Here is a 27,052-nt window from a genome sequence, read left to right as displayed (position 1 = left end):
GTTCTCAGGCCATTCACATTTCTGACAAACTGGCTATAAATTTAGGGGTTCCCATGATCCCTCTGAGGCTCAGTAATTTCCTAGAATGACTCAGAGAACTCAGGAAAGTGTATACTTAAAGTTAGTTTTATTATGATAGAAAAAAAAAGAGATACAAATCAGGACAGCTAAAAGAAGAGACACATAGAGCAAGTACTGGGAAAGTCCCGAACATGAATCTCTTGTATCTTCTTCCTGTGGAGTCAGGACACATCACCTTCCCGGCACATCAATGTGTAACCATACACACAGAGTATTGTTAACCAGGGAAATTATCTGGAGCTGTGGTGGTCCAGAGTTTTTATTGGTGCTCCATGGACTAGGCATCAATTGAATCATTGGCCACATGCTTGAACTCAGTCTCCAGTGCCCCTATCCTCTAATCACACATTGGTCTTTCTGGCATGGCTAGCTGTCATCCTGAGTAATCTTATTAGCATAAGCTGTCTAGGAGCTCACCAAGAATAAGAAAGACACTCCCGTCCCTCTGGAAATCCAAGGATTTAGAGAGTATTTTTCAGGAAGCTGGAGGCCAAAAGGCAGACAAATCCTTTATTATACAGTAGTAATGTATTATATATTATATACTTTGTTAACTACATATGTTGTTACCTGACATACAAATAATATATAATACATGTTAATATAAGGAAACCATCAGCAAGACTAAATGGCAACCAACAGAATGGAAGAAGTTATTTGCAAATGACATATCAGATAAAGGGTTAGTATCCAAAATCTGTAAAGAACTTCTCAAACTCAACACCCAAGAAGCAAATAATCTAGTGAAGATATGGGCAAAGACATTGAATAGACACTTCTCCAAAGAAGATATCCAGATGGCCAACCAACACATGAAAAAATGCTAAACATCTCTCATCATCAGGGAAATACAAATCAAAACCAAAATGAGATACCACCTCACACCTGCAGAATGGCTAACATTAAAACAACTCAGGCAACAGATGTTAGCGAGGATGCGGAGAAAGAGGATCGCTTTTGCATTGCTGGTGGGAATGCAAGCTGTTGCAGCCACTCTGGAAAACAGGATGGAGGTTCCTCAAAAAACTAAAAGTAGAACTACCTTGTGACCTAGCAATTACACTACTAGGCATTTATCCAAGGGATTCAGGTGTGCTGTTTCGAAGGGACACAGGCATCCCCATGTTTATAGCAGCACTATCAACAATAGCCAAAGTATGGAAAGAGCCCATACGTCCATCGATGGATGAATGGATAAAGAAGATGTGGTATATATATACAATGGAGTATTACTCGGCAATCAAAAAGAATGAAATCTTGCTATTTGCAACTGCGTGGATGGAACTGGAGAGTATTATGCTAAGTGAAATTAGAGAAAGACAAAAATCATATGACTTCACTCATATGAGGACTGTAAGACACAGAACAGATGAACATAAGGGAAGAGAAGGAAAAATAATATAAAAATACGGGGGGGAGGGGGGGAACAAAACATAAGAGACTCTTAAATATGGAGAACTAACAGGGTTACTGGAGAGGTTTTGGGAGGGGGGATGGGCTAAATGGGTAAGGGGCATTAAGGAGTCTCCTGAAATCATTGCTGCACTGTGTGCTAACTAATTTGGATGTAAATTAGAAAAATAAAATTAAAGTGATGTACAGATAAAAGTTTGCTACTCCAGTTAAGACATGTATTGGCATGCTTTCTGAGTATGGTTTTCTATTCCATGGAGCTGAATTAGCTCAGTCTGATGACTACTGTTAACCTACAAGGTGCTGCTCTCTGGTACTAATCCTGACATGCAATTAAGAGGAAGAGAGTTTTCTGGTAAAAATAAAAAATCTTCCACATTCTTCTAAAAAAACCCCACATGTTAATATAAATGAGTATATAGGGAAACAGTGTCTTCAGAAATTAAAAAAACATTTATTTTAATGTTTATGTATTTTTGAGAGAGAGAGGGAGACTCAGAATCTGAAGCAGGCTCCAAGCTCTGAGCCGTCAGCACAGAGCCCTACGTGGGGCTCAAACTCATGAACTGCAAGATCACGACCTGAGCCAAAGTTGGATGTTTAACCCACTGTAAGGAATTCAATGGTAAAGAATTTTTATTTTATTGGAAGTGTAATGGAAGCTACTAAAGTGTTTTAAGCAGGGGAGTAACAGTCATTTCAACATCTTTTAATAACATTACTCTGATTGCTGTATGGACTGTTGGAGTTAAGAGTGGAGGTGAGGAGATCATTACGAAGGTCAAGGAGGTTTCTCAGGTGAGAAACCAGTAGAGGCACTGATGGAAAGTGGGTGGATTCGATGTGAGTGAGGGAGAGTGGGAAAAATCAGGACACACCTCAGGATTTTGGGTGACTGGGTGAATGGACATGAGAATTTTGAAATGCCTTTGGCCCACAATTGAATTGCTTAGTAGGTGGCATTCAGAAACTGAAAATTTGTATTAAAATATACTAGTTGTTTGGCTGTATGTTCTGCAGCTCAATATGTAATTTTTTTTGTTAGCTATTGTTCTGAGACAACAATGTTGGAGAAATTGGTGAAGGAACTGGAGGAGGTAAACACAGGTGCCTGGACAGCTGAAGCAATGGTTATTTTTTTCACTCATTTATTTATTCAACAGACATTTATTGAAATCTTACTCTGTCCCAGGCATACTAGTTGTAGCTGTGATTCTGCTCAAATAAAGAACCGGCAAAATATGATGATGATAGACATTTAACATTTCAGGAATAGATGTGGGTCTTAATGCTGTCTCCTGAAAGCCACACATTTAATGTGTTTTTTTCTGGCCATAAGATATGTAGGGATATGATGCTGGGGCAGCCAAAGTACAATTGCAGGGATTATTTTCTCTGGATTTTTTTTTTTTTTTTAACCTTAGAGTTTCCTTGAGATGAAGAAAAAGCCAGTCTAATTTCATTTCATTTAATTTTACAGATTTCTTGAATATTTATTATCAAAAAGGATATAAGGAAGGGAGCATGGAATGATATGGTAGAAAGAACATGGGCTTTGTCAGGGGTGGGGGATCTGGCATTCAGATTTGACTCTTTCAGTCACTGGCAGGTTACTATTCATCTGAGCCTCATTTTCCTCAACAGCACCTGCCTCTTTTCCATGGTGTTTCAGGGAATAGAGATTGATAAGACAGTTCCTGTCCTAAAGAATAAAGATAAGCAGAACAGAGTTGTATTTTGACTGAAGTTCAAGCAAAGGCTTTCAGATATTCCAAAAGGGTTGTAATGTTCAATTGAAAGGAACTGAGAAAGAATCGTGAATGAGCTGGCTTTCAAGCTGACCCTTCAAGGTAGAATTTTAGATAGGTAGAGATGAGAGCAGCGATCATTACCGGTGGTGGGAAGCACAGGTGTAGCCTTTAATTGTGTTTATGGAACCATGGGTAGCACCTGGAATAATGGAAACAGGTTATTGAGGGAATTTGAGAGAGTGTGGAACCTTCACAGTTAGGGAGAGACATACTTCTGAGGTCAGGGTTTCCAGAAGTTCTAGGTCAAAATGTCATTATCTTTGTGTTTCAAGCTACAGTATCTCTCAGGTAAGTTTGATTTAAAATAAGATTCGTTGGCATTCTGGAAGTAAGTTTATTTGGGATAGTAATCTGCAGTATTTTTTGTTGCGTAAGGTTTAAGTATGTTTTTATAAAGTAGATTAAAAATCAGACATGAAAGTTGTTATTGAGGTTTGTAGGAATGCTAGATATGATTATGCAGCTATTTTAAATAATTGTGAAGACTGTAGAAATATAAAAATGTCTGCATACAGTAATTTTAAAAGAATATGAAACTATATTGTATTTTAGGTGGGAGGATAAGAATGATTTTAAAAGATTCTTTTTTGGGGCACCTGGGTGGCTCAATCTGTTAAGCGTCCAACTTCGGCTCAGGTCATGATCTCGTGGTTCTTGAGTTCAAGGCCTGCATCGGGTTCTGTGCTGATAGCTCAGAGCCTGGAACCTGCTTCAGATTCTGTGTCTCACTTGTGCTCTGTCTCTCTCTCAAAAATAAATAAATATTAAAACATTTCTTTAAAAAGATCCTTTTTATATTCTGCTCTAAGAAAAATAACTGCTGAGAGAAAAGCCTGTACCTGTACTTACACATGTAGTTAAGTTATGCAAAGCCTGATCAATTTCATGTCTAATAGATCTAACTTAGCTTCTTTACTCAGAGAATCAAAGCCAGTGCCCCATCCATTTCTAAACACTGCTAGTTCAGTAAATCTTAGCTTTTGATCTCAGTAGCCCTTTAGACTCTTAAACATTATTGAGGAATTAAAGTGCTTTGATCAGGTAGGTTATATCTATCAATATCATATGGGAAATTAAAATAAAAAATTATAGTATTTATTAAATCACTGAAAATAGCAAGAATTTCCATGACCTGTTAACACAAATTATATGTTTTTAGGAAATATAACTATTTTATAAAAGAACACAAACTTAGTAAGTGGCATTATTTAACATTTTTTTACAAATCTTTTTTTTTAATGTTTATTTGAGAGAAAGAGAGGGAGAGCAGGTGCACATGAGCCGCAGAGAGGCAGAGGGAAAGGGAGAGAGAGAAGCCCAGACAGGCTCTGCACCATCAGCATGGAGCCTGACATAGGGCTTGAACTCATGAACTATGAGATCATGACCTGAGCCAAAACCAAGAGTGGGGCACTTCACCGACTGAGCACCCAGGCGCCCCAAAACAGATTTATTTCTGTTTCTGCTATTATTGATTTTTTGGTCAAGTGAGAGATACTGACAAATCACGTGTAATTGCTTAATAATTGCTTGTTTAAGTAGGGCTGTGATAGAGCAAGTGCAGGGGACTATGAGGACACTTTGGGGTAGTATCTAATGTAGACTGTAGGAGCCAGGATGGTTTTATTTAGAGGAAGAGCCTTCTAAGCCAAGAGCTAAAGGATATGTAGAAATGAGCTAGGCACAGGGGAAAGGAGTGTGTGTTCCAGGCAGAGGAAATAGCTCATTGGTGAGGGAGCTTGATATGTTCAGGGAATTCAATGGAGCTGCAAGGTTGAATTTTGTGATATTGGAGGTTGATGAGAGGGTGAGACTAGAGGTAAGCAGGAACAGATATTGAAGGGCCGTGTAAGTTTAGAGTTTATCCTGTAGGCAGTGAGCAACCACTAATAGATTTTAAATGAAGAAGTTTTGTGTTTTAGAAGAGTCACTTAACTGTAATAAGGAGATAGATAGGAATGCCTTTGTATGTATACCTGCTTACTCATACATGTGGCAGTATCAAATTATAATGGAACTAAGATTTTTTTTAAAGTTTATTTATTTTGAGAGGGGCAGAGGACCCCACGAATCTGTGAGGTCATGACCTGAGCTGAAATCAAGAGCTGGATGCTTAACCAACTGAGCTACCCAGGCGTCCCAATATTTTTTTTCTTTTTTAAGGTTTATGTATTTATTTTTGAGAGAGAAAGCACAAATGGGGCTGGGGGAGGGTTAGAGAGAGGGAAAGAGAGAGAGAATCCCAAGCAGGTTCCATACTGTCAGCTCAGCCCAATGTGGGGCTCAAACCCATGAACCATGAGATCATGGCCTGAACTGAAGTTGGGTGCTTAACCAACTAAGCCACCCAGGTGTCCCAACTAAAGGTTTTTAAGACTAATGGTTAACTAGGAGTTAGTGGAATTTTGAGAACAGACAGGTGAAGTAATTATTATTCGCTTCCAAGGCAGAGGAATAGTGGGGCAGCAAGTTTTTTCTTTTTACTCTTTAAAGATTAAACTTTGCAGCTGCAGAAATAGGCAAATTACATTAATACTACATGACTGGCTTAGGTAATTGCATTAAGCAGCTGAGGAAACCCCAGTGCAGGTTCCCAGAAGAATACTTACAGCTGTGTAGATTTCACATCTGATGCTAGGATTTGCTTTAAAAAAAAAAAAAAAAATTCCATCCACACTTCCCCCCCAAACACATACCAGAAAACTAAAAACAACAAATAAAATCCCCATATAATAAAAAGGTCATGTATAACACAAGACTGAAAAAAAAGCAAGAAAGCTTTATTGTGAGACCCACTGAGAAATATGTATTACTAAAAAGTGGGCCACTATTCTCCGAAGGCTGATGAAATTTGTCACTTTGATAGTCTTGTAAATGTAATGTAAATATTCTGCAAACACTTACTGAATATATGTATTCCTGGTGAAATGGTATTTAATATTGGTTTGCTTTTTGTGAACTAGATGGATGATTGACAATCCCACATTCTTAATAAACTGGGCCCATAATTTTTAATACTGTTGAGATGCTATTTTTAGAGAGCCTAGAGAAAGCCGAAAATATATTCTATTAAATTAATTAAGCTTAGGCTTTTGGAATAAAAAGCCGCAAGTTATGTTGGTTCTTTTGGTTTTACTAGGAATAAATTTGCTGTATCTTTTTTTGAAATAAGAAAGTAAATGGCATATTTGGGATCTGAAATAAGTATCTGGGGATAAATAATATTGTGCCTAACAATTTGAATATAATAGTAATAGATTTTGTTTTGCTATAAAGTGACAGTCATACACCTAATTTATTTGCATTTTCAAAAATAAGTACTAAAAATAGTTATTTCCAAATGTAAACGGGGTGAGGGACAAAAAGATGCTGGGTGTTTAAAAAACATTAGGCATAGGGATTTTTTTTTTAACTTTTTAAAAAATATTTATTTTTGAGAGAGATACAGAGTGCAAGTGGGGCAGGGGCAGAGAGAGAGAGGGAGACGCAGAATCTGAAGCAGGCTCCAGGCTCTGAGCTGTCAGCACAGAGACTGATGCAGGGCTTGAACCCAGGAACCGTGAGATCATGACCTGAGCCAAAATCAAGAGTAGGACGCTTAACCGACTGAGCCACTTTGGCATCCCTGCCCATAGGGATTTGAATCCACAGTTCTCCATCCAAACTACAGAACACAGAAAATTGTTTGAGTGACTGTTCTCTCAGTTCTCCCAAAAGATGGCACTAACTAGCTGACTGTAACCTTGCAAATACATAGGGAGAAGTTAGTTGCATGAAGTGGGTGCCTAGGGCATTAGGGCTTAATTCTTTCGAGGAACCCTTTGAGAAAAGCTGCTGTAAACTTTAATAAAGATATACATTCACACCAAAGACATCCAGCAATTGATTACATCCAGCTTTTGCTAAAAGAGTAGTGGCTTTTTCTTTCATATCACCACTAGCATTTCAGTAGTGTTTTAAATTATCACACTTATTAACCTTATCATCTGTTATTATCTAGACGGTAGGTCGTAATGGTTAAGTTTGTGGATTCTGAAGCCAGACTACCTGGGTTTGAATCTTCTATCACTAACCGCGTGCCTCAATTTCGTCTTCATCTTTGCAGTGGGGACAATTACCAGAGGAAATAATGCTCTCAAACTCTGTCTTTAAATAAGCAAACTGTAAAATAAGTTTACTTTCCCTGTGCCCACAGGAAACTAGGGAATCGCCAGTGTTCCCCTTTTGGTTTAACCAAGGCAGTTCACAAATATTTTTAACTTTGAGAAAAAGGTAGATGTTTAATATTGCTTGGCAACAAATTTACTATTCACTGTTTTCAATTTTCTCCCACGAAAGCTGCATCTCTGTGTACTTCCTGTTTATTTTTGTAGGTTAATTTGTTGAAATTTCTGGTCAGTTTAGAAACACCTTGAATTTTGGTCACTGTTGCTAAACTGCCCTACAGAAAGATTATACAAAGGGTATAGTTGACAAGAATACCCATCTTTCTGTATTTAACTTTGTTTATAGTTATCAGGTGTCTTTTTTTCTTTTTTTTTCAGTAGTGAAGTTTTTAATGTCATCATTACCAGTTCCATCAGTCTTTCCTGTGAAGATTTTTTAGCCTTTTGGGCCATGCTTTGAAAGTTGTCTGAACTCCAAGATTATAAAGATATTCACCTACAATTTCTTATACATTAATTTTTTATATATGTCTGATTTAATATTTTTAAGTTTGGTTTTAAAAAAGATAATCATAGTATCTTTGTATTGGAGTCACTTTTATGGTAGGAATATTTGAGGTACTTAGGATTACTTTTTAGATACTCTTAGCCTTAGCCAAGTTGTTGAAAAAATATATCTTCTTTCTTTGCTGGTTTTCTATCTTGCAAGACCTGAGATATGTATAGAACCTACCAGGTCTATTCAGTTAGTTAACCAGCAACTCTTTGAGTACTCAGGTTATAGACTTAAAGGGAAACTACCGAGATATAAAAGAGCTTTAAAAATTTTATCTAGAATGCCTGAAGCCTTCCCTGAATGTTCTTTGCATTCTGGGGTCTATATTTTATTACATAAATGCAGTATCTGATGACAGTGCTGGTAATATAAAGGAGATAAGTAAGGTAAGATACTTATTGTGCAGTTGGGGGAGGGGCAGAGAGAGAGGGAGAATCCCAAGCAGTCTCCGTGCTTGACCTCGAACCGTGAGATCATGACCTGAGCCGAAATCAAAGATGTTCATGATAACATCTTAGCAAAACTTTTAGAAACTAAATATAGATGTACATTTGCTAAGAAACTGTCAGCTGAGAGTTTAAGATTCTAGTTTAAAAAAATGGTATCTGAATCAATCTCTCAATAACTTGACATACAAACAGGTATGTGTGTTTTAATAAAAAGCAATGTATTGGAAGTAATATACTTAGTTTCTGAAAGTTTTGTTAAGATGTTATTATGAATATAAGGTTTAATATCCCTATGCTGTTCACTGTGTATCAGTCTTTTTACTCTTAAATCGTAAGCAATTAAATATAAACAGTTACAGATAGTGGTTCCTATAGTACCTGACACACAATGGAAATTTAATATATCAATTGAATTTGAATTGTTAAATTTTATAAATGTACTACTTAGTAAAATTAAAAACTTGTACTTTAAAATGCATTTAAATAGTTGTTAGAATATGTCATTTTATTTTCTAGTTAAATGATCTGATCTATTTAATATTTAAGCCTAATAGCATAATTAATTTTGAGTATGTTCTCACAGACTTGGATGTAAAAGTCAATAAACAGACCCTTGCCACTTGTGTGAAGTGGCTATTTAACCATGAAATAAACTATTTTTATTGCCATTGCCCTGTGGATATATTCTTTCTGGCAGTGCTGTCCATATTTGGTGGCTGTGCATGGAGAGCCAGGTGGTGCTGAAAAGCATCGCACAGTGAAGCGTGGATATATCTAGGTTCGACATTTGTCATCCCTTACTGCTGAAGGGAAGGGTAAAATCTGTTTTTCCATATGTTTATGCTTTTTTTTCTTGCCCGCAGTTTTGTCCAGATGGTCTTATGAACATTGTTTACTTTAGGATGCTATCCCAGATGTTTTGAAAACTGATGGGTAAATGTGGTACAGAGATTTGCATGTTACAGTTTTAAAAAATGCTGTTTGTTCTTGTAAGAATAAAATTTATTTCTGGAAAAATAAAACATTTATTCCAAGTGAATGATAAATACTGTAAAATACAAAAACATATATGTGTATATGTATATATGTTGTATGGTTAATATAATCTATATAGTTTATTTTCCCCAACATTTTTTCATGTTAATTAGCAAAAAAACATTATGGCAATGTTAAGTATAAGAAGTACTTTTGAGGAGTCATTTTTTCAGGGTTACATACCCCTAAATATGTAAGACTCTTGCCTCCCAATCTTTTACAATTCTCATTGTGCATGAATCACTGAAGAGAAATTAGGTGGTAAAATGACAATAGATTTATAGTCAAAAGATTGTCTTTAAGACTTTGGGCAAATTACTTAACATGTTGGAGACTGAGTTTTGTAAATGTAAAATCAGAGTAACAACCTTGCCCAAAAAGATGGACTAATGCTTGGATTTAATTATTCTATCATCTTTAATCTCTTAACAATCACTATGAAGCCATCTAGTGGCAATTGCTGTTAATGAGAGCTGAAACCTGCTTTAGGTTCTGGTTGGGATCTCAGTATAATTAAGAGGTAGACTGCTCTTATTCCCAAACCCAGCCAGGATCCATATGGGGCCTCCTCTTGTTTGCGTAGTGCTTCCTTTTTTTTTTTTTTAATGTTTATTTTTGAGAGAGCACGTGTGAGCAGGGGAGGGACAGAGAGAGAGAGGGAGACACAGAATCTGAAGCAGGCTTCAGGCTCTGAGCTGTCAGCATAGACCCCAGTGCAGGGCTCGAACCCACGGACCGTGAGATCATGACCTGAGCCTAAGTCAGATGCTTAGCTGACTGAGCCACCCAGGCACCCCTTGTGTAGTGCTTCTTAACCACTGACTGGCTTTTTTCATTTGCTTTCACATTTGCTTGCAGGTTGGAATATTGTCTTTGCTTTTTTTCCTGCTTTTCCTTTTCTCCATTGGCTGGCCTCTGCATGTCAATCAATGGAGAAGTCATTGATTGTACCAGCCTTTGCCCCCAAGCTTTAGTATGGGATTTAATTCTTATCACATGTTTTAATATATGGAAGACAGGAGAAGAGATCTATCTTGCTAGTTCTTTTCTGTGTTAACCCAGAACTCTAGGGTTGTGATAAGATGTTACCACATGTTGAAAAGCCACAGTGGCGCCTGGGTGACTCAGTTGGTTAAGTGTCCGACTTTGACACAGGTCATGATCTCATGGTTTGTGCGTTCAAGCCCTGCATTGGGCTCTGTGCTGACAGTGTGGAGCCTGCTTGGGATTCTCTCTCTCTCTCTCTCTCTCTCTCTCTCTCTCTCTCTCTGTACCCCTCCCCCACTCTTTCTCTCTCTCTCAAAATAAATAAATAAATTTTAAGCAAAGAATTAGCTGAAAGAATACAATTAAGAAAAGCCAAAAAGATAGGAGAACCACAGTCAACATAAAAGGCAAGTTCATATTAGCAATTCAGAAAATCCAGTTAGAAATAAGAGATAAACTTGAAGGGGGGAAAAAACCAGGAAGTTATAGGAAATGATTAAAAGTGCGGACGTATAAACAACGGACATGAAGAATAGCTTACGAAGATCTGGATTTTGGCACAAATAACAATTCTCTGTCTTCACACACTTACATAGTGCTTACCTTGCTGGGTACTTTGCAGATAGCAGCTCTGCATTTAATCTGAAAACATTATAAAAAAATGTGTTGGGGCACCTGGGTAGCTCAGCTGGTTGAGCATCTGACTTTGGCTCAGGTCATGATCTTGCGGTTTGTCAGACTCTACTGACAGCTCAGAGCCTGGAGCCTGTTTTGGAATCTGTGTCTCCCTCTCTCTGCCCCTCCCCAATTCATGTTCTGTATGTCTGTCTCTCTCTCAAAAAATAAATATTAAAAAAAAAAAGAAAGAAAATGTGTTAATAACCCCCCTCGACTGATGCCTTTTTTTGGCAAAAGTCACAGGTGCCAAGTCAAACCTTATTTGAACCAACAGGGTGTGCATGACATCAGTCTGCCCTTACCCAAGATTAAAGTTTCTCCTTATGGTGTTTGCTGCCTGCTTCTGTCCCTGAACACAGAGCTACCTCCAGCATCTGTTCATCTCCCTCAGTGCTGTCATATAGAAGGGTAGGATGGGAGGGGATGTCTTAACTTACTCTTAAGAACTCATCAGAAGCTGGGGTGCCAGGGTGGCTCAGTCGGTTGGGCGGCCAACTACAGCTCAGGTCATGATCTCGCAGTCTGTGAGTTCGACCCCTGTGTCGGGCTCTGTGCTGAGAGCTAGGAGCCTGGAGCCCGCTTCCGATTCTGTGTCTCCCTCTCTCTCTGCCCCTTCTCTGCTTGCTCTCTGTCTCTCTCTCAAAAATAATAAACAATAAAGAAATTTAAAAAAACTCATCAGAAGCTTAGAGGGCCAAGATTCTACTGGATCTCCTGTTTAATCTGGTACATTTTTCATTTACATTAAATTTTTATTATGGATGTTCTTGCCAACATCACAGCCCTGTGGAAGAAAGAGTAGAGACGTTTTCTGATCCCCACCCATCTGGGGAGATAGCCAAATATTTAAAAGTTAATTAGCAATGCAAGACACTATATCATTATTAGATGAATAAAATGTATAATTGCGAAGAACTACAAAATCTGAAAGTTGAAAGGAATTTAAAATAATATTTCAGTTAAAACCAAAAGATTGGAGAACTTGGCAATTTCCCATCAAACTTCAAATTATATTTTGATTCAGAAAGTAATGTGCTGTTAATATGTATGATCAATCATGTCAGTTAATAAATGTTAGAAATTATTCATTTTCATATTGTTTTTAAACATGATGAATTGATATTATAATGTTCAAATCTGTATTAATTATACAAATCAGTGAGCCCAAAACATGCACTTATATGCCAAACATATAGGTGTTTTTTTTGTTTGTTTTTTTTTGCATCTAAGGCATGTCCTAGCTTTCTTAAAGAGCTGCACCACAGAGTCACTATAAAAACACAAGGGGCGCCTGGGTGGCTCAGTCGGTTGAGCGTCCGACTTCAGCTCAGGTCACGATCTCACGGTCCGTGAGTTCGAGCCCCGCGTCGGGGTCTGGGCTGATGGCCCAGAGCCTGGAGCCTGCTTCCGATTCTGTGTCTCCCTCTCTCTCTGCCCCTCCCCCGTTCATGCTCTGTCTCTTTCTGTCTCAAAAATAAAATAAAAACGTTAAAAAAAAAAAAAAAATTAAAAAAAAAAAAAAAAACACAAAAGTCCCATCAGTTTAATAATTATGAAAAACTCCAAAAATGGCAAACTGAGGGGGCAGGGAAGAGGCCCATAGGCCAGGGGCACAGGAACCCTGCTCATGGCATTTGGCCTGGCCACAGGGCCCTGGTCCCTGGTGTTTTACTTTTTTATAATATAGTTATTAATTTTTTAAACATTTTATTTTGACAGTTTCAAACTTACAGAAAAGTTGCAAGAATACAAAAAAATGCCACCATCTGGTGATTTTCCAGTTCCATCATTTCTTCTATTTATTAGTTGGCATTCTCTTGTAAGGAAAAGTTTTTCTCTTTTCCTCCCATTTAAAAAACCTATTATCCATTCAGATCCATTCTCATTTTGCTCAGTGAATAATAAACTATTAGTACCCTTCTTTATTTTGATATTCAAATTTTCCAAGATTGGACCAGTGGGAACGTACTCAAAATGGTGTGTATTTTGACATACTCATCAGTTTTTTTGAACACTTCCTTATTTTCTGGCACAGTAAAAATGTTTTAGGTTTATTTTTTTTCTTTGCTGCCCCAGTTTTAGAATCAGGAGTCTTGATTTCTTTATTATTTTTTTCAATGTTTATTTATTTTTGAGAGAGAGAGATAGAGACAGAGCATGAGTGGGAGAAGAACAGAGAGAGACATAGTATCTGAAGTAGGCTCTAGTCTCTGAGCTGTCAGCCCGGAGCCCGATGTGGGGCTCAAACCAACAAGCTGTTGAGATTATGACCTGAGCCGAAGTCAGACACTTAACTGACTGAGCCACCCAGGCACCCCAAGGAGTCTTCATTTCTTTTTGTGGGGAATGGTATTTAGGAGCCAAGATCTGGATGTTCTCTCCTTATTTTTTTACTTTATTCTTTTTTAACTTTTAATTCATCTGGAATTCATTCTTCATTATGGTATGAGGTACAGATGTGTATGTCAAAATGAAAAATTTACTAGTACGAGGATACCAACTGGAGACATTTATTTGTCCCTGACATCACTTCAGGGACAGTGATTCAAGGGGAAATGTTACTTAATTTTAAGTAATATATTTAAATTATTTTAAATGATGGTTATTGAATTTTATATCTTATGTCCCTGACATCACTTCAGGGACAGTGATTCAAGGGGAAATGTTACTTAATTTTAAGTAATATATTTAAATTATTTTAAATGATGGTTATTGAATTTTATATCTTATGTCAGTTATGTTTTCTCTAACTTAGGTGCATTCTCTAGAATCTTAAAACTTTGTGAAGAAAAATATGAAGCAGGTGAAAAAAAGAAAGGAAGAAAAGGCAACAGTGTAACACCTGTGAAAGGAATTACAAATTTAGGAAATACTTGCTTTTTCAATGCAGTCATGCAGGTAAGAGCCATCAGGAAACTTTGTAAAATGTAAAAGATTAATTTATATTTATTGGCACACCTGTAAACTAGGAAATGACAGCTAAATGTTCCCCTGGAGATTTTTCTGTTTTCTTTTTTGTTTTAGGCCATCGTTAACCATTGCTGCATAACGTATGTATGCCCCCTTTTCACACAGTGCTTCTGGAAGGCCTTCTCTGTGTTTTACTGTGATTTAATCAGTAATACTGACATTTATTAAATGTGAACATTTTTTTTGTAAACTTAAACATTTTTTTGCTATGTTAGATGACGTTTGAGAGCTTAAGAGAGTATTTATTCCATAGAATCAGAAGCATATTACAACTGAATCAGAAGACTTTACTTTTGTTTTCTTTTAGAACTTGGCACAATCTTATATTCTTTCAGAACTTATGAATGAGAGCAAAGAAAATGGTACAAAACTCAAGATTTTTCCTTCCTCAGACTCTCACCTGGTAAGAAGTATGACTATCTGGATAATAGCTCTTTTTAGATGAGCCACTGATGGTGTCAAAATCTACCTTTAGTATTTCTCCGAATGTTAACTGAAATGATGTTTTGAAAAAAATATTTTGAAAAAATCATTCAAAAGCATTTTGTGAAATAATCAGATTTTAAAATTCTAAAGTTATACATTCAAGATCTGTTAGGGTTCAAACATATCGTGGGTCAAACAATACAAAAATATTAAGGCAGCTTTCAAACAAACATACTGGAAAAAACAAAAGGCGTTTGTTTTGTTGAGCAAAATGTCTAGGACGCCTGTTTTGTAATTACTGGTAACATTTCCTTAAATATAGCATTTTAATTCTTTAAAGGTAGATTTGGTTTTAATGGTGAACATCTAAAGGTTTTTAGGAGCCTAGTCTGAAAATGGGTTTTTAAGCTAGTGAGAAAGGAAAAAACAAACAAACAAAAAACAGCGCTTAACATTCAGAAGCTGGCGTGGCACCTACAAGTTAGGCCATATTGTTCAAACAGTCTCACAGAATGCCAACCTCAGGCTAGGTTGCTCTGAGACTGACAAACTAAGACAAAGCAAGGCTACTTCATAATTTTATCTAAACACAGACAAAAGCAAAGTTCGTCTACCACTGAGAAAAATCCCAAACATCTTCTTTGACCAAAGTGAGAGACCGCTACTTCTTTACTAGTTATAGCTTTATCCTTGATTTTGTCTCCCAAAGAGACTAGAATTTAGGTTATCCTAACTCAAAGATAAGATATATCAAGATACCCAGTGATAGAATTACCCCCAGTTTCTGATGGCATTCAACTGAGAGCAGACTTCTGCTTCCTTAGACTCTCCCCTAAATTACTTATCCAAAACTCAAATCCCCTATCAGTTCTTTCCAACACCCTTTTATTGAGACACCCCATGCTTTCCCATCGTGTATGTTGTCCCCAAATGCAACAAGTAATAAACCCCTCTTGTTCAACTACCAGTGTGTTCCTGGTAGTCTTTGGCTTGAGGGAGCTGACACTAGTAATAATGTTTTTAGTTAGAAATTGTGTGTGTGTGTGTGTGTGTGTGTGTGTGTGTGTGTGTGTGTGTGTGTATTGGAGGAAGACAGTGTATATATAGCTCATGATCTGGCTTTTGAGAACACTTAAGAAAGGGGAGTTCTAAAAATTCTTAGCTCAGTGTAGTAATCTTAGATTTTTCTTTTCCCCAAGGAGGCAGATTTGAAAGACGATATTGTATTTCTTTGTTGAAAGAGCAGCCTGTAAACTTACTGCCTGTTCAACCCCTTAAAATCTTTATGGTAGGTCCTATACTCTTCTAAAGTTGAGTGAGATAGTGAAAACCATTAAATGGAAGTTGATACTTAGTCACTTGAAAAGATTTCCTATTAAATGTGATTGAATGTTAAGTATTTTACATGTAGAACTGTGTCTCAAGATTACTATAGGGCAGTTAGATACTATAACTGATCACTTTAGGTTTGCATTATTCTAAGAGGAGAGTTTCAATCTTAGATCTTAGATACATGGGACATACAGTTGACCTGAGCTGGAGGGCTGTCAGCATAGATCACTACTCTTTGAATCACCAGTTTTACTTTGCCCTTTGTAAACTGTATGCCTTTAGTTTCTTTTCCTTACCTTATTGTGCTGGCTTGAACCTCTAATAACATGTGGAATAGAAATGATGAAAGCAGGCATCCTTGCCTAAAATCCCCAAATTAGGGGGAAAGTATTCTTTCAATAACATTAGGAATGAAGTAAGTTAATTGTAGGTTTTTCATAGGTGTTCTTTTTTGTTTATTAATATCTGAAAGTTTGTACCTTTTGACCTCATTCACCCATTTTACCTACCCCCTCACTCCCTGGCTCTGGCAGCCACCAATCTCTTCTTTGTGTCTATGAGCATGTTTGTTTGTTTGTTTGTTTGTTTGTTTGTTTTTGGGGGTTTTGTTTTAAATTCTACATGTAAGTAAGTTCATATGGTATTTGTCTTTCTGTGTCTGACCTATTTCAATTAGTATGCCCACAAGGTCCATCCATGTTGTTTGCAAATGGTAGGATTTCATTCTTTCTTATGGCAGAATAACATTCCATTGTATAAGTATACTACGTATTCTTTATCCATTCATCAGTTGATGGATACTTAGGCTGCTTCTATAATTTGACTATTGTAAATAATGCTGCAATAAACATAGGGATGTGTGTATCCCTTTGAATTAGTGTTTTTATATTCTTTTTTAAAAAAATTTTTATATATTTGTTCATTTTTGAAAGACAGAGACAGAGCACAAGAGGGGTGAGGCGGAGAGAGAGGGGGGCACAGAATCTGAAGCAGGCTCCAGGCTCTGAGCTGTCAGCACAGAGCCCGACATGGGGCTCAAACGCACGGACCATGAGATCATGACCTGAGCTGAAGTCGGACGCTCAACCAACTGAGCCACCCATGAGCCCCTAAATTTTTTTTTAAATGTTTTTATTTATTTTTGAGAGAGAGAGAGAGAGAGAGAGTGAGCGAGCACGAGCAGGGAGAGGGGCAGAGAGGGAGGCACAGAATCCAAAGCAGGCTTCAGGCTCCGAGCTGTCAGCACAGAGCCTGATGCGGGGCTCAAACCCATCAACAGTGAGATCACGGCCTGAGCTGAAGTCAGATACTTAACAGACTGAGTCACCCTGGCATCCCAGTGTTTTTGCATTCTTTAGGTAAATACCCAGTTGAGTGATTACTGGATCATATGGTAGTTCTATTTTTAACTTCTTGAGGAACCTCCATACTGTCTTCCAGAGCACCTGCACCAACTTGTATTTCCACTAACAGTGCACAAGGGTTTCTTTTTCTCCACATCCTCACCAGCAGTTTTTTCTTTTCTTTTTGATTTTAGCCATTCTGACATGTGTGAGGTAATATCTCATTGTAGTTTTGATTTGCATTTCCCTGATGATGAGTGATGTTGAGCATCTTTTCATGTGTCTGTTGGCCATCTGGATGTCTTCTTTGGAGAAATGTCTGTTTATGTCTTCAACATGGCAGAGAGCACTTTTGATACTCAGAGACTATGGAAAAATTATAGCCTGTCCTTTCTGTGGTTTTAGTCAGCTGGTAGATTTAAAAAAAAAAATTTTTTTTAATGTTTATTTTTGAGAGGCGGGAGGGAGAGGGGCAGCGAGAGAGGGAGACACAGAATATGAAGCAGGATCTAGGCTCCAAGCTGTCATCACAGAGCCTGATGCAGGGCTCAAACCTATGAACCGTGAGATCATGACCTGAGCTAAAGTCAGATGCTCAACCCACTGAGCCACCCAGGTGCCCCAGATGGTAGATTTTTTTTAAGGATAGTTGGTATGAAATATGTATGTAACATGTATTTCATAAATACACGAATGAGGCAACATATTTGGTAGTTGTATTAGAAGATAACTTTCTATAATGTCCCAAGATGATATTTGGCATTTGCTTTTAATTCATTGTTTGTAAGGAGAGAGGATTACTGGTGAAGATAACATTTTAGAAAGCAAAACTTGGTGGGGGAAAAATTCTAGAATAAAATGGGTTTCTCCCTCACACAATTTTAGCTGCTTTTGTCAAGCTTTTTCTCTCCATTTTAAAAGACAGGGAATGGTGTACTAATTTTGTGACATAATTTCCCATTCCTTATTTTATTCATAAAATATTTTGGGAAAAGAAAGCTATGGAGTTTGCTGATAAATATAATTTATAATTATATTTGATAAATATAATTTATTAAATATAATTTATGATTGGAAATAAATACATAGCAAGTAGATAAGTAATTTCACTTTTAGGAAAGCACATGAAGGGACATTTATAAGCAACTAAATATTGGTGATTTAACTCTTAAACTAATACTTTCATTAAGTAAAGAGCAGAGGGTATGAGAATACCTGTGTTTTTCAAGGTAAGACACTTAATTCCATTATCCCATTTTTTTAAATATTCATTTTATATGTATGGGAATAAAGTTTTTTAATGCACTTGAGGCAATTTAGTTATCATTTAAACAAAGTATAATTCTTAGTTTTTAATAATATTTAAGTTTAAAATTGCATATTTCTGACAAAGAGTTGATCATGTTTTTAAAGGACCCATTAATGGTGGAACTTTCAAGCCCTGGACCATTGACCTCAGCCCTGTTCCTGTTTCTTCATAGCATGAAGGAGACTGAAAAAGGACCACTTTCTCCTAAAGTTCTTTTTAATCAGCTTTGTCAGAAGTGGGTGCATCTAAATTTTTGATATAAATAATTATGAGTTATAAAATTCTAATGTATCACTTAATATGGGTAGTTTCACGCTTACTATAACACTATTATTGTCTAGACTCTCAAGAGATTAGGAACTAATATTTGTTTAATTGCAGCTGTGTGCTTTATTAAAGTAAATTATATCTCATAATACTCTGAAGAAGTGCTTGTTTATCCCCATTTTATAAATAAGGAAACTGAGACTCTCAGAAGTTGAGTAGCTTACTTAGTTGTATAGTGACAAAGCCAGGATTCAAATAGAGGTCTGTCCTGATTTAGAAGCCCATGATGTAAGAACAAAGAGTAAGAAAACTATAGAATTGTAAAATCTAAAAGGTGCCATAATAGGTCATCTGAACCTAGTTTTCTTATTTTTACTTTTATTTTATTATCATTTTTAAGTACACTCAACCTGCAATATGGGGCTCAAGCTCATGACCCCAAGATCAGGACTTGCATGCTCTACCAACTGAGGCAGCCAGGTGCCTTCCTTATTTTTATCATTTTTTAAAAAATGTTTATTATTTTGAGAGAGAGAGGCAGAGAGAGGGAGAGAGAGAATCCCAAGCAGGCTCCAGGCTGTCAGCGCAGAGCCTGAAATAGGGCTTGATCTCATGAACCGTGAGATGACCACCTGAGCCAAAATCAAGAGTCAGACGCTTAACTGACTGAGCCACCCAGGTGCCCCTTTCCTTATTTTTAGAAATGAGCTTCAAGGCAAATAGAGTTTAAGTGAATTTCTCAAGATAGTACTGTATGTTCAAAAACAAAATGCTTGGGTACGTGGAAATACATACATACCATAAAGGACCTGATGCAACTTTAATGCTTTCACTTATTCCTTCATCTAAAAAAATTGAGAACTGGGGCGCCTGGGTGGCCCAGTTGGTTAAGCGTCCGACTTCAGCTCAGGTCACGATCTCACTGTTCGTGAGTTCGAGCCCCGCATCGGGCTCTGTGCTTACTGCTCAGAACCTGGAGCCTGTTTCAGATTCTGTGTCTCCCTCTCTCTCTGACCCTCCCCCGTTCATGCTCTGTCTCTCCCTGTCTCAAAAATAAATAAAACGTTAAAAAAAAAATTAAAAAAAAATTGAGAACTTATTTGTGTCAGTTACTTGCTAGATTCTAGGGATACACAGTGTATAACATATTAAAAATAGATCCTGTCATGGAGTTCATGAGCTAGTCCAGTCCACAATTACTAAAATATGTAGAAACAAAATTCTTTAAATGGGAACTTAACATTTTTTTTTTATATCTCTAGGCTTCAAAATTTCATTTTAATTTAAGCTAGTTACTTGTACCATGGCATTATATTGTATTTTATCTCATAGAATTGTACCAAGGTTAATTTTTTCAAAAATAATTGTGAAAAGAACACTTACCATGAGCTCTACCTTCTTAAATTTTTTCTTTTTTTCTCTTGAAGTTATTTATTTATTTTGAGAGAGAGAGAGGTGTGGGGGAGAGAATCTTAAGCAGGCTCTGTGCCAACAGCACAGAGCCCAACATGGGGTTTGATCCCACCAACTGTGAGATCATGACCTGCTCTATAACCAACTGAGCTACCTAATGAGCTACCCAGGCACCCCTACCATCTTAAAATTTTTAAGTATACAGGGGCACCTGGGTGACTTAGTCGATCAAGCATCCAACTTCGGCTCAGGTCATGATTTTGTGGTTTGAGAGTTCAAGCCCCATGTTGGGGGCTGTGCTGACAGCTGACAGCTCAGATCCTGGAGCCTGCTTCAGATTCTGTGTCTCCCTCTCTCTGTCCCTCCCCTGCTTGCACTCTGTCTGTCTCTCTGTCTCTGTTTCTCAAAAAATAAACAAACATAAAAAATATTAAGAAATAAATAAACATTAAAAAAAATTTAAGTGTACAAAATATTGTTGACTGTAGGTGCAATGCTGGACAGGAGATCTCTAGAGCTTGTCCATCTTGCTTGACTAAAACTTTATGCCTATTGATTATTCCTATCTATTTTTCCTTTACTCCAGGCCCTGGCAAGACAACATTGTGCTCTTTTATTTTATGAATTTGACTATTTTAGGTTCTTCATATAAATGGAATCACACTATTTGTCTTTCTGTGACTGGCTTATTTCACTTAGCATACTGTGCCATGGTATTTTGAATGTGGTCAAAAATATAGAGGGTTTATTATGTGTTTAATTTAGTAGGCAAATGCTGTTTTTCAAAACCTGAAGAACAGAAAGTCCCATAAAAGTCTCCGAGACTTTGGTGCCTCACAGAGTTCAAAAGTTTTTAGGAATTTATGTCAATTAGAAATTTGTTTTTGGATCTCCAAAAATAACTGTTTTGCATTTTTTTTTTATAAAGATTTATAAATTAAAAAAAATGTTTAAATAATAGGTGTTCATGGATAGATGTTCAAAGTAGTATTTATCTTATTTTTTTCAAAAGTGATTATGCATACACAGACATATACACAGATTGTTTGCAACTTGTTTTGCTTAATACATTTTTTACATTTTTCCATTTTAGTGCATGTGGATATGACTTACTTGATTTTACGTGTGTGTGTGCTGCACTTGTGAGAGTACATCAGTAGGATATATAGAATTACTGGATCAAACATCATTTGAAAACATTAAAAGTTGCCTTTTGTTTTTTATGTTTACTTTAAAAAGAGATGTATATTGGGTGGCTCAGTTGGTTGAGCATCCGACTTCGGCTCAGGTCATGATCTCGCGGTTCGTGGGTTTGAGCCCTGCATCAGGCTCTGTGCTGAACACTTGCTCAGAGCCTGGAGCCTGCTTCAGATTCTGTGTCTCCCTCTCTCTCTGCCCCTCCCCTGCTCACACTCTATCTCACTGTGTCTCTCAAAAATCAATAAATGTAAAAAAAATTTTTTTTTAAGAGATACATATTAAGAAAAGTAATTTTTAAAAACCTGGTGAAGATTTAAGCCATGTATGTTGAGTCTGTTTTGGGACTTTGTTCTGTTCCATTGATCTGCATGTCTGTTCTTACCCCGGTCCTCCACTGTGTCAATTACTGTAACTTTATAGTAAGTCTTGGAATTGGAGAATGAGAGTTCAAACTTTACTTTTTTTTTTTTTTAACTATTTCAGGTCCTTTGCTTTTTCACATGAATTTTACAATCAGTTTGTTAATTGGGATTGCATTTGGAGATCAGTTTAGAATGGACATCTTAACCATGTTGCGTTCCAAAGCATGATTATGACATATCTTTTCAGTTATTTAGGTATTTGATTTCTCTCATCAAGTTTTGTGATTTTCAGCTTACAAATGCTACACAATGTTGTTAGATTTATCTTTAGAATTTCATGTTTTTAAATACTATTTATTGTAAATTGGTACTTTAAAGAAATTTCAATTTCCAGTTGTATGTTTCTAATATACAGAAATATTCTTGGTTTTTGTATATTGATCTTGTTTCTTGCTGCTTTGTTTAATTCATTTACTGGTTATAATAGCTTCATGTAGATCTTTTGGGATTTCCTATGTAGACAATAATGTCATTGGTAAATAAAGACCATTTTATTTCTTCCTTTAAAATTTGTATCCTTTTAGACCTTTTTCTTACTTTATATGGCTGGCAAGGACCTCCAGTACAATGTTGGAGTGGTGAAATAGGCATCTTTGCTTTGTTTCTGATATTAGGGGAGGAACATTCAGTCTTTCACACATAAGTATAATAGCAGCTGTAGGTTTTTCATAGATGCCTTTCATCAGGTTAAGGAAATTCCCATTCCTAGTTTTTTCTGAGGATTCTCATCAAGAATAACAGTATTTGATAAACTCCCAATACCCAATTTTTCCTTAAAAAACAACAAAGCTTTATTATTTAAATAAATAAACATTATGTATTACCATTGGTATACTTTGATTCCTGGCCCAGAGAAACCATGAGATAATAAATGTTTTTTTCTTTTAAGAAAAATGCTTTTCCTGCATCTATTGAAATAATCATATGGGTTTTTAAAAATCTGTTGAAACAGTGAATCGTATTAATGGGTATTCTGAATAGTTTGTATATTTGACTTACATTAAGCTGTACATATTTAAAGCATACCATTGGATAAGTTTTGAGATACTATATATATGTATGTATAATGTATATCTACATACTTGTGACACCATTGCCACAATCAGTGTGATGAATGTTTGCATCACCCCTAAAAGTTTTCTTGGGCCCTTTTGTGATCCCTCTCTCTGGACTCTCTCCCCTAAACCCCTCCCCTCTGTACCACTTACCTGTTTTTGTCACTGTAGATTCGTTTGCATGTTTTAGATTCCTATATATAATGTGTACTCTTTTTTGTCTGGCTTCTTGCTATAATTATTTTGAGATTCATCTACATTGTGGGTATATACATTACTTGATTTTTGAAAGTTGAACCAGTCTCTTGTAGTTTCTATTATAAGAGTGATTATCAGACATTTCTACCACTGGTGAATGTTGGGAGCAAATTCTTCAACTTTCTTATGGATTCCCCACCCCCCCCAATTCTTGTTATTTTGCAGTAGTTTTAAGGATCACAAGAAGTTGAAAGAAGAGTACAGAGTTACTGTGTACCCTTTATTTAGCTTCCACCATCAATAATAACTTAAACAACAGTGCATTGTCAAAACCAGGAAATTGACATTAACACAATACTGTCAACTCTCCTACAAATCTTTCTTGGATTTCACCAGTTTCTACATGCATTCTTCCTTAAAAGGTTCAAAGATGCTCTAGAGTGATCGTTTCTTTATACTCATTTATGCCCATCTTTTGCTCTGTTTACTTCTTCACTCTTTTATGTTGGTAACTAATATTGATGTGCTGAGCTTTCTTTGGGTTTTGTCCATGAGGAAATATATATGTGTGTGTGTGTGCATGTATATATGTGTATGTGTATATATATATACAAATATGCATGTGTATGTATATGTGTATACACATATATGTATATACACACACACTACCAATATATATGTGTATACACATATACATACATATTTGTAGTTTTGTGATACTCTATGGTATGTCATGTACATTAAGGAGTGCCACCAAATTCTCAAAATACTGTTATCTTCTAATTTACTAGTTTGCCCTTCAACTGTGTATAGAATTTATCCTATCTATTGATTTTTATATCTGTAGTTTTATTTTCTTCTAATATTTTCAATTGGCTATCTTATCAATATCTACATATCCCTTAAAAAAAGTTTTTTCTTTTTGGGGCGCTGGGGTGGCTTAGTCAGTTACGCGTCTGACTTCAGTTCAGGTCATGATCTCATGGTTCATGAGTTCCAGCCCCACATCAGGCTCTGTGATGACAGCTCAGAGCCTGGAGCCTACTTCAGATTCTGTGTCGCCCTCTCTCTCTGCCCTGCCCCACTCGTGCTCTCTTTCTTTCTCAAAAATAAATAAACTTAAAAAAAAAAAAGTTTTTCTTTTTTACCTAATATCTAGGCTTTTATTGGCATGCCTTTATGTTTTTGTACATTCTCAACATATTGTAACATCTTTGGATCAGTTTTATAAAATTTATTTGAAGTGAAGTAAATGCATTTCAGTTGTTGATTTTTTAACATCAGATTTCTTTGTGTTTTATGATATTGGTTTGTAGGCTTCTTGGGAGTAGAATTTTTTTGTTTTTTCCCATTTTTTCCCCCTTTGCTTTCTTCCATTTCCTCCACCCTTCCTTGTTTCCCCTGCTGCCTTTTTCACATCCTCTCCCTTCCATAGCCTCTTTTCCTCATATCCCTCTCTTCTCTGCCTAAAAATGTCAAATTTTAAGATAGCCTTACCTCTGAACTCTGGGCTGGCCTTGGAGATTGAGGTCTTGTATTGGCTTACAGTTACTCTGCTGCCCTCATCTGGGGGAGGTGAGAAGAGTCTATAGAAGGTTTGGCCTGGTTTCAGGTCTCTAGGCCAAGTATGTGTTCTCTTGTAGCCTTAGTTAGTATTTGCCTAAGGGCTTCCTTTCAGGCTCTTGGTAAGGTCAACCATCCACATATTTGTGGGTTCATTTCTGGGTTCTCTATTCTGTTCCATTGATCTATGTGTCTGTTCCTGTGTCAGTATCATACTATCTTGATGATTACAGCTTTGGAATACATCTTGAAGTCTGGAATTGTGATACCTCCAGCTTTTGTTTTCTTTTTGAGGATTGCTTTGGCTATTCAGAGTCTTTTGTGGTTCCATACAAATTTTAGGATTGTTTGTTCTAGCTCTGTGAAGAATATTGGTGTTATTTTGATAGGGATTGCATTGAATATATAGATTGCTTTGGGTATTACAGATTCTTTAAGTCCTCTTAAATTTTTGACCCAATCCTAGGTAGAAGAAGAAAGAAAAAAAAAATCTAGGTTTGTTTGTTTATTTATTTATTTTCAAGTTAGTTAACATATATGTTGTATTGGTTCCAGGAGTAGAATTTAGTGATTCGTCATTAATTTTCTTGAATGGTTTAGAAGGCAGTAACTGGTCTGTGGATAGTTGAGATGGAGCTGTAGGCAGAGACGTGGTAGAGAAAGTTTCTCCTTTGCTCAGGAACAATTTCCTTCCTGTGCATCTGCTTTGAAAGCCACAGACTGTTCCTTCTACCTGCAACATGGCAGATGAGGATCCCTGAAGGATTCCCGTTTGCCCCTTGCAATCTTCTTCCACTTCACTGAACTTCCTTGATGCCTACAGCACAAATGTCATGTCATGCAGTTTCTGCCTTACATGGGTTTCTGCCTTACATGGATTCCAGCCATGGAAGCCCAGATAGGGGTGAGAAATGTGTCCATCTTGGTTTCTGTCCTCTTCTCTGATCTAGAAGGTGATCTATATCCACCAAATGCAGAAAGGGAAGCCCACAAGGGCAGTAAATCAAAGTTCTCAGCATCCTTTTGCTTTTGCTACTACTTAACAAGAGTGAATAAATGAAATTACGGTTCCTATTATAGGCTAGATTCACTGCTAGTTCAGATAGCTTTTTAGCACCAGGGACTCTCATTAGTGCATTACTAGAATGAATGTTTATTATGAGATAATAAAGAATAATGCTTGAAGTACTGGACTCAAGAATCAAAAGATTTGGATTTACGTCAGTGGCACACAGATTGTTCTTCAGTTTTCTCAAGTGTAAAACAGTTCATCTTAACTGATTGCTTAACAGCACTGTTGTGCATATCAAATGAGATATGTTGGACATACCACAAGGAGAACATTGTAAACTTGTACTACAATAAGATATTCTTACTATTTTATATTACTTTGACAAAATTCTTTCTTCATCTTAGAGCACTATCTAAATTTAGCACTTATTTTCATTTCATTTTAGTATTGGAATTTATTGCAGAAAATACTGTTTTTTAAAGTTAATGAAATCAACTAAATATTTGCTGTGTTGATGTCTCCATGTACAGCACCTGAACCTTTAATTAATACAAGGAAATTTAGTTGTTAAATCCTTAAAATAAATACATTCACAGAGATATCAGATTATTGTTCTTTATTTAAATATAAATAACTTCTTGTTTTTCATTTGGTTATTCAGGGTAGGAAGATAATAGATCACAGTGGCTTGGGTTTGAGTACTATATTTTTGCTTGCTGTGTGACCTTGCAAATTATTTGAATAATCCCTCTGAGCCCCCATGTATAACTGGAGAAAATAGTGCATGCCAAGCTTGTTTGAGGATTGATCTATGTAAAGCTTAACATATGTACTATGCTTGCATGTAGTAGTCACTTGATAAATGACAGCCATATTATTCTTTTTTATTTTATTTATTTATTTCAAGAGAGAGAGAGGCAGAGAGAGGGAGAGAGAGAATCCCAAGCAGGCTCCATGCTATCAGTGCAGAGCGCCATGTGGGGCTTGATCCCAAGAACCATGAGATCATGACCTGAGCCGAAATCAAGAGTCAGATACTTAACCGGCTGAACCACCCAGATGCCCTGATAACTATATTATTTTCTGTGTACTGATGATCTCATCTTAATTGGAGCAGTGATCATATCTGCTCTTTTTACCTAGTGGTAAAAGGACTATATTGAATCTTTGAATATATGTTATTTAAAAATGATTTTAGATGAGGGGCACTTGGGAGGCTCAGTTGGCTAAGCAGTTGAGGTTTGTGAGATTGAGCCATGCATTGGGCTCTGGGCTGACAGCATGGAGCCTGCTTGGGATTCTCTCCTTCTTTCTCTCTGCCCCTCCAGAGGGGCCCTGCATGCACACACATGCACACACACACACT

The 27,052-nt window shown here is 36.7% G+C and overlaps 1 protein-coding gene across 10 annotated transcripts in view; it reads left to right on the top strand.

Annotated features, from left to right (window-relative positions):
- USP45 (ubiquitin specific peptidase 45) overlaps positions 1-27,052 on the top strand; it is a 76,292-nt gene that overhangs the window by 16,873 nt on the left and 32,367 nt on the right. For 8 of the 10 annotated variants that reach the window (XR_006202723.1, XR_006202724.1, XM_042939436.1 and 5 more), the window contains 3 exons: positions 13,932-14,074; positions 14,454-14,549; positions 18,661-18,791. Coding sequence is in view for 8 of the 10 variants with exons in the window: in XM_042939436.1 (XP_042795370.1) it covers positions 13,932-14,074; positions 14,454-14,549; positions 18,661-18,791 (370 nt within the window). In the remaining 2 variants the exon portion in view is untranslated. Of the gene's footprint in view, positions 1-9,173; positions 9,292-13,931; positions 14,075-14,453; positions 14,550-18,660; positions 18,792-27,052 lie in introns of all 10 variants that reach the window. The other 2 variants (XM_042939440.1, XM_042939441.1) reach the window with 1 other exon arrangement.

Source organism: Panthera leo, chromosome B2 (assembly GCF_018350215.1).
Source record: "Panthera leo isolate Ple1 chromosome B2, P.leo_Ple1_pat1.1, whole genome shotgun sequence".
In the NCBI taxonomy this organism is placed as follows: domain Eukaryota; kingdom Metazoa; phylum Chordata; class Mammalia; order Carnivora; family Felidae; genus Panthera; species Panthera leo.
The sequence above is the reverse complement of the archived record's forward strand: the minus strand, read 5'-3'. Positions and strand labels throughout refer to the sequence as shown.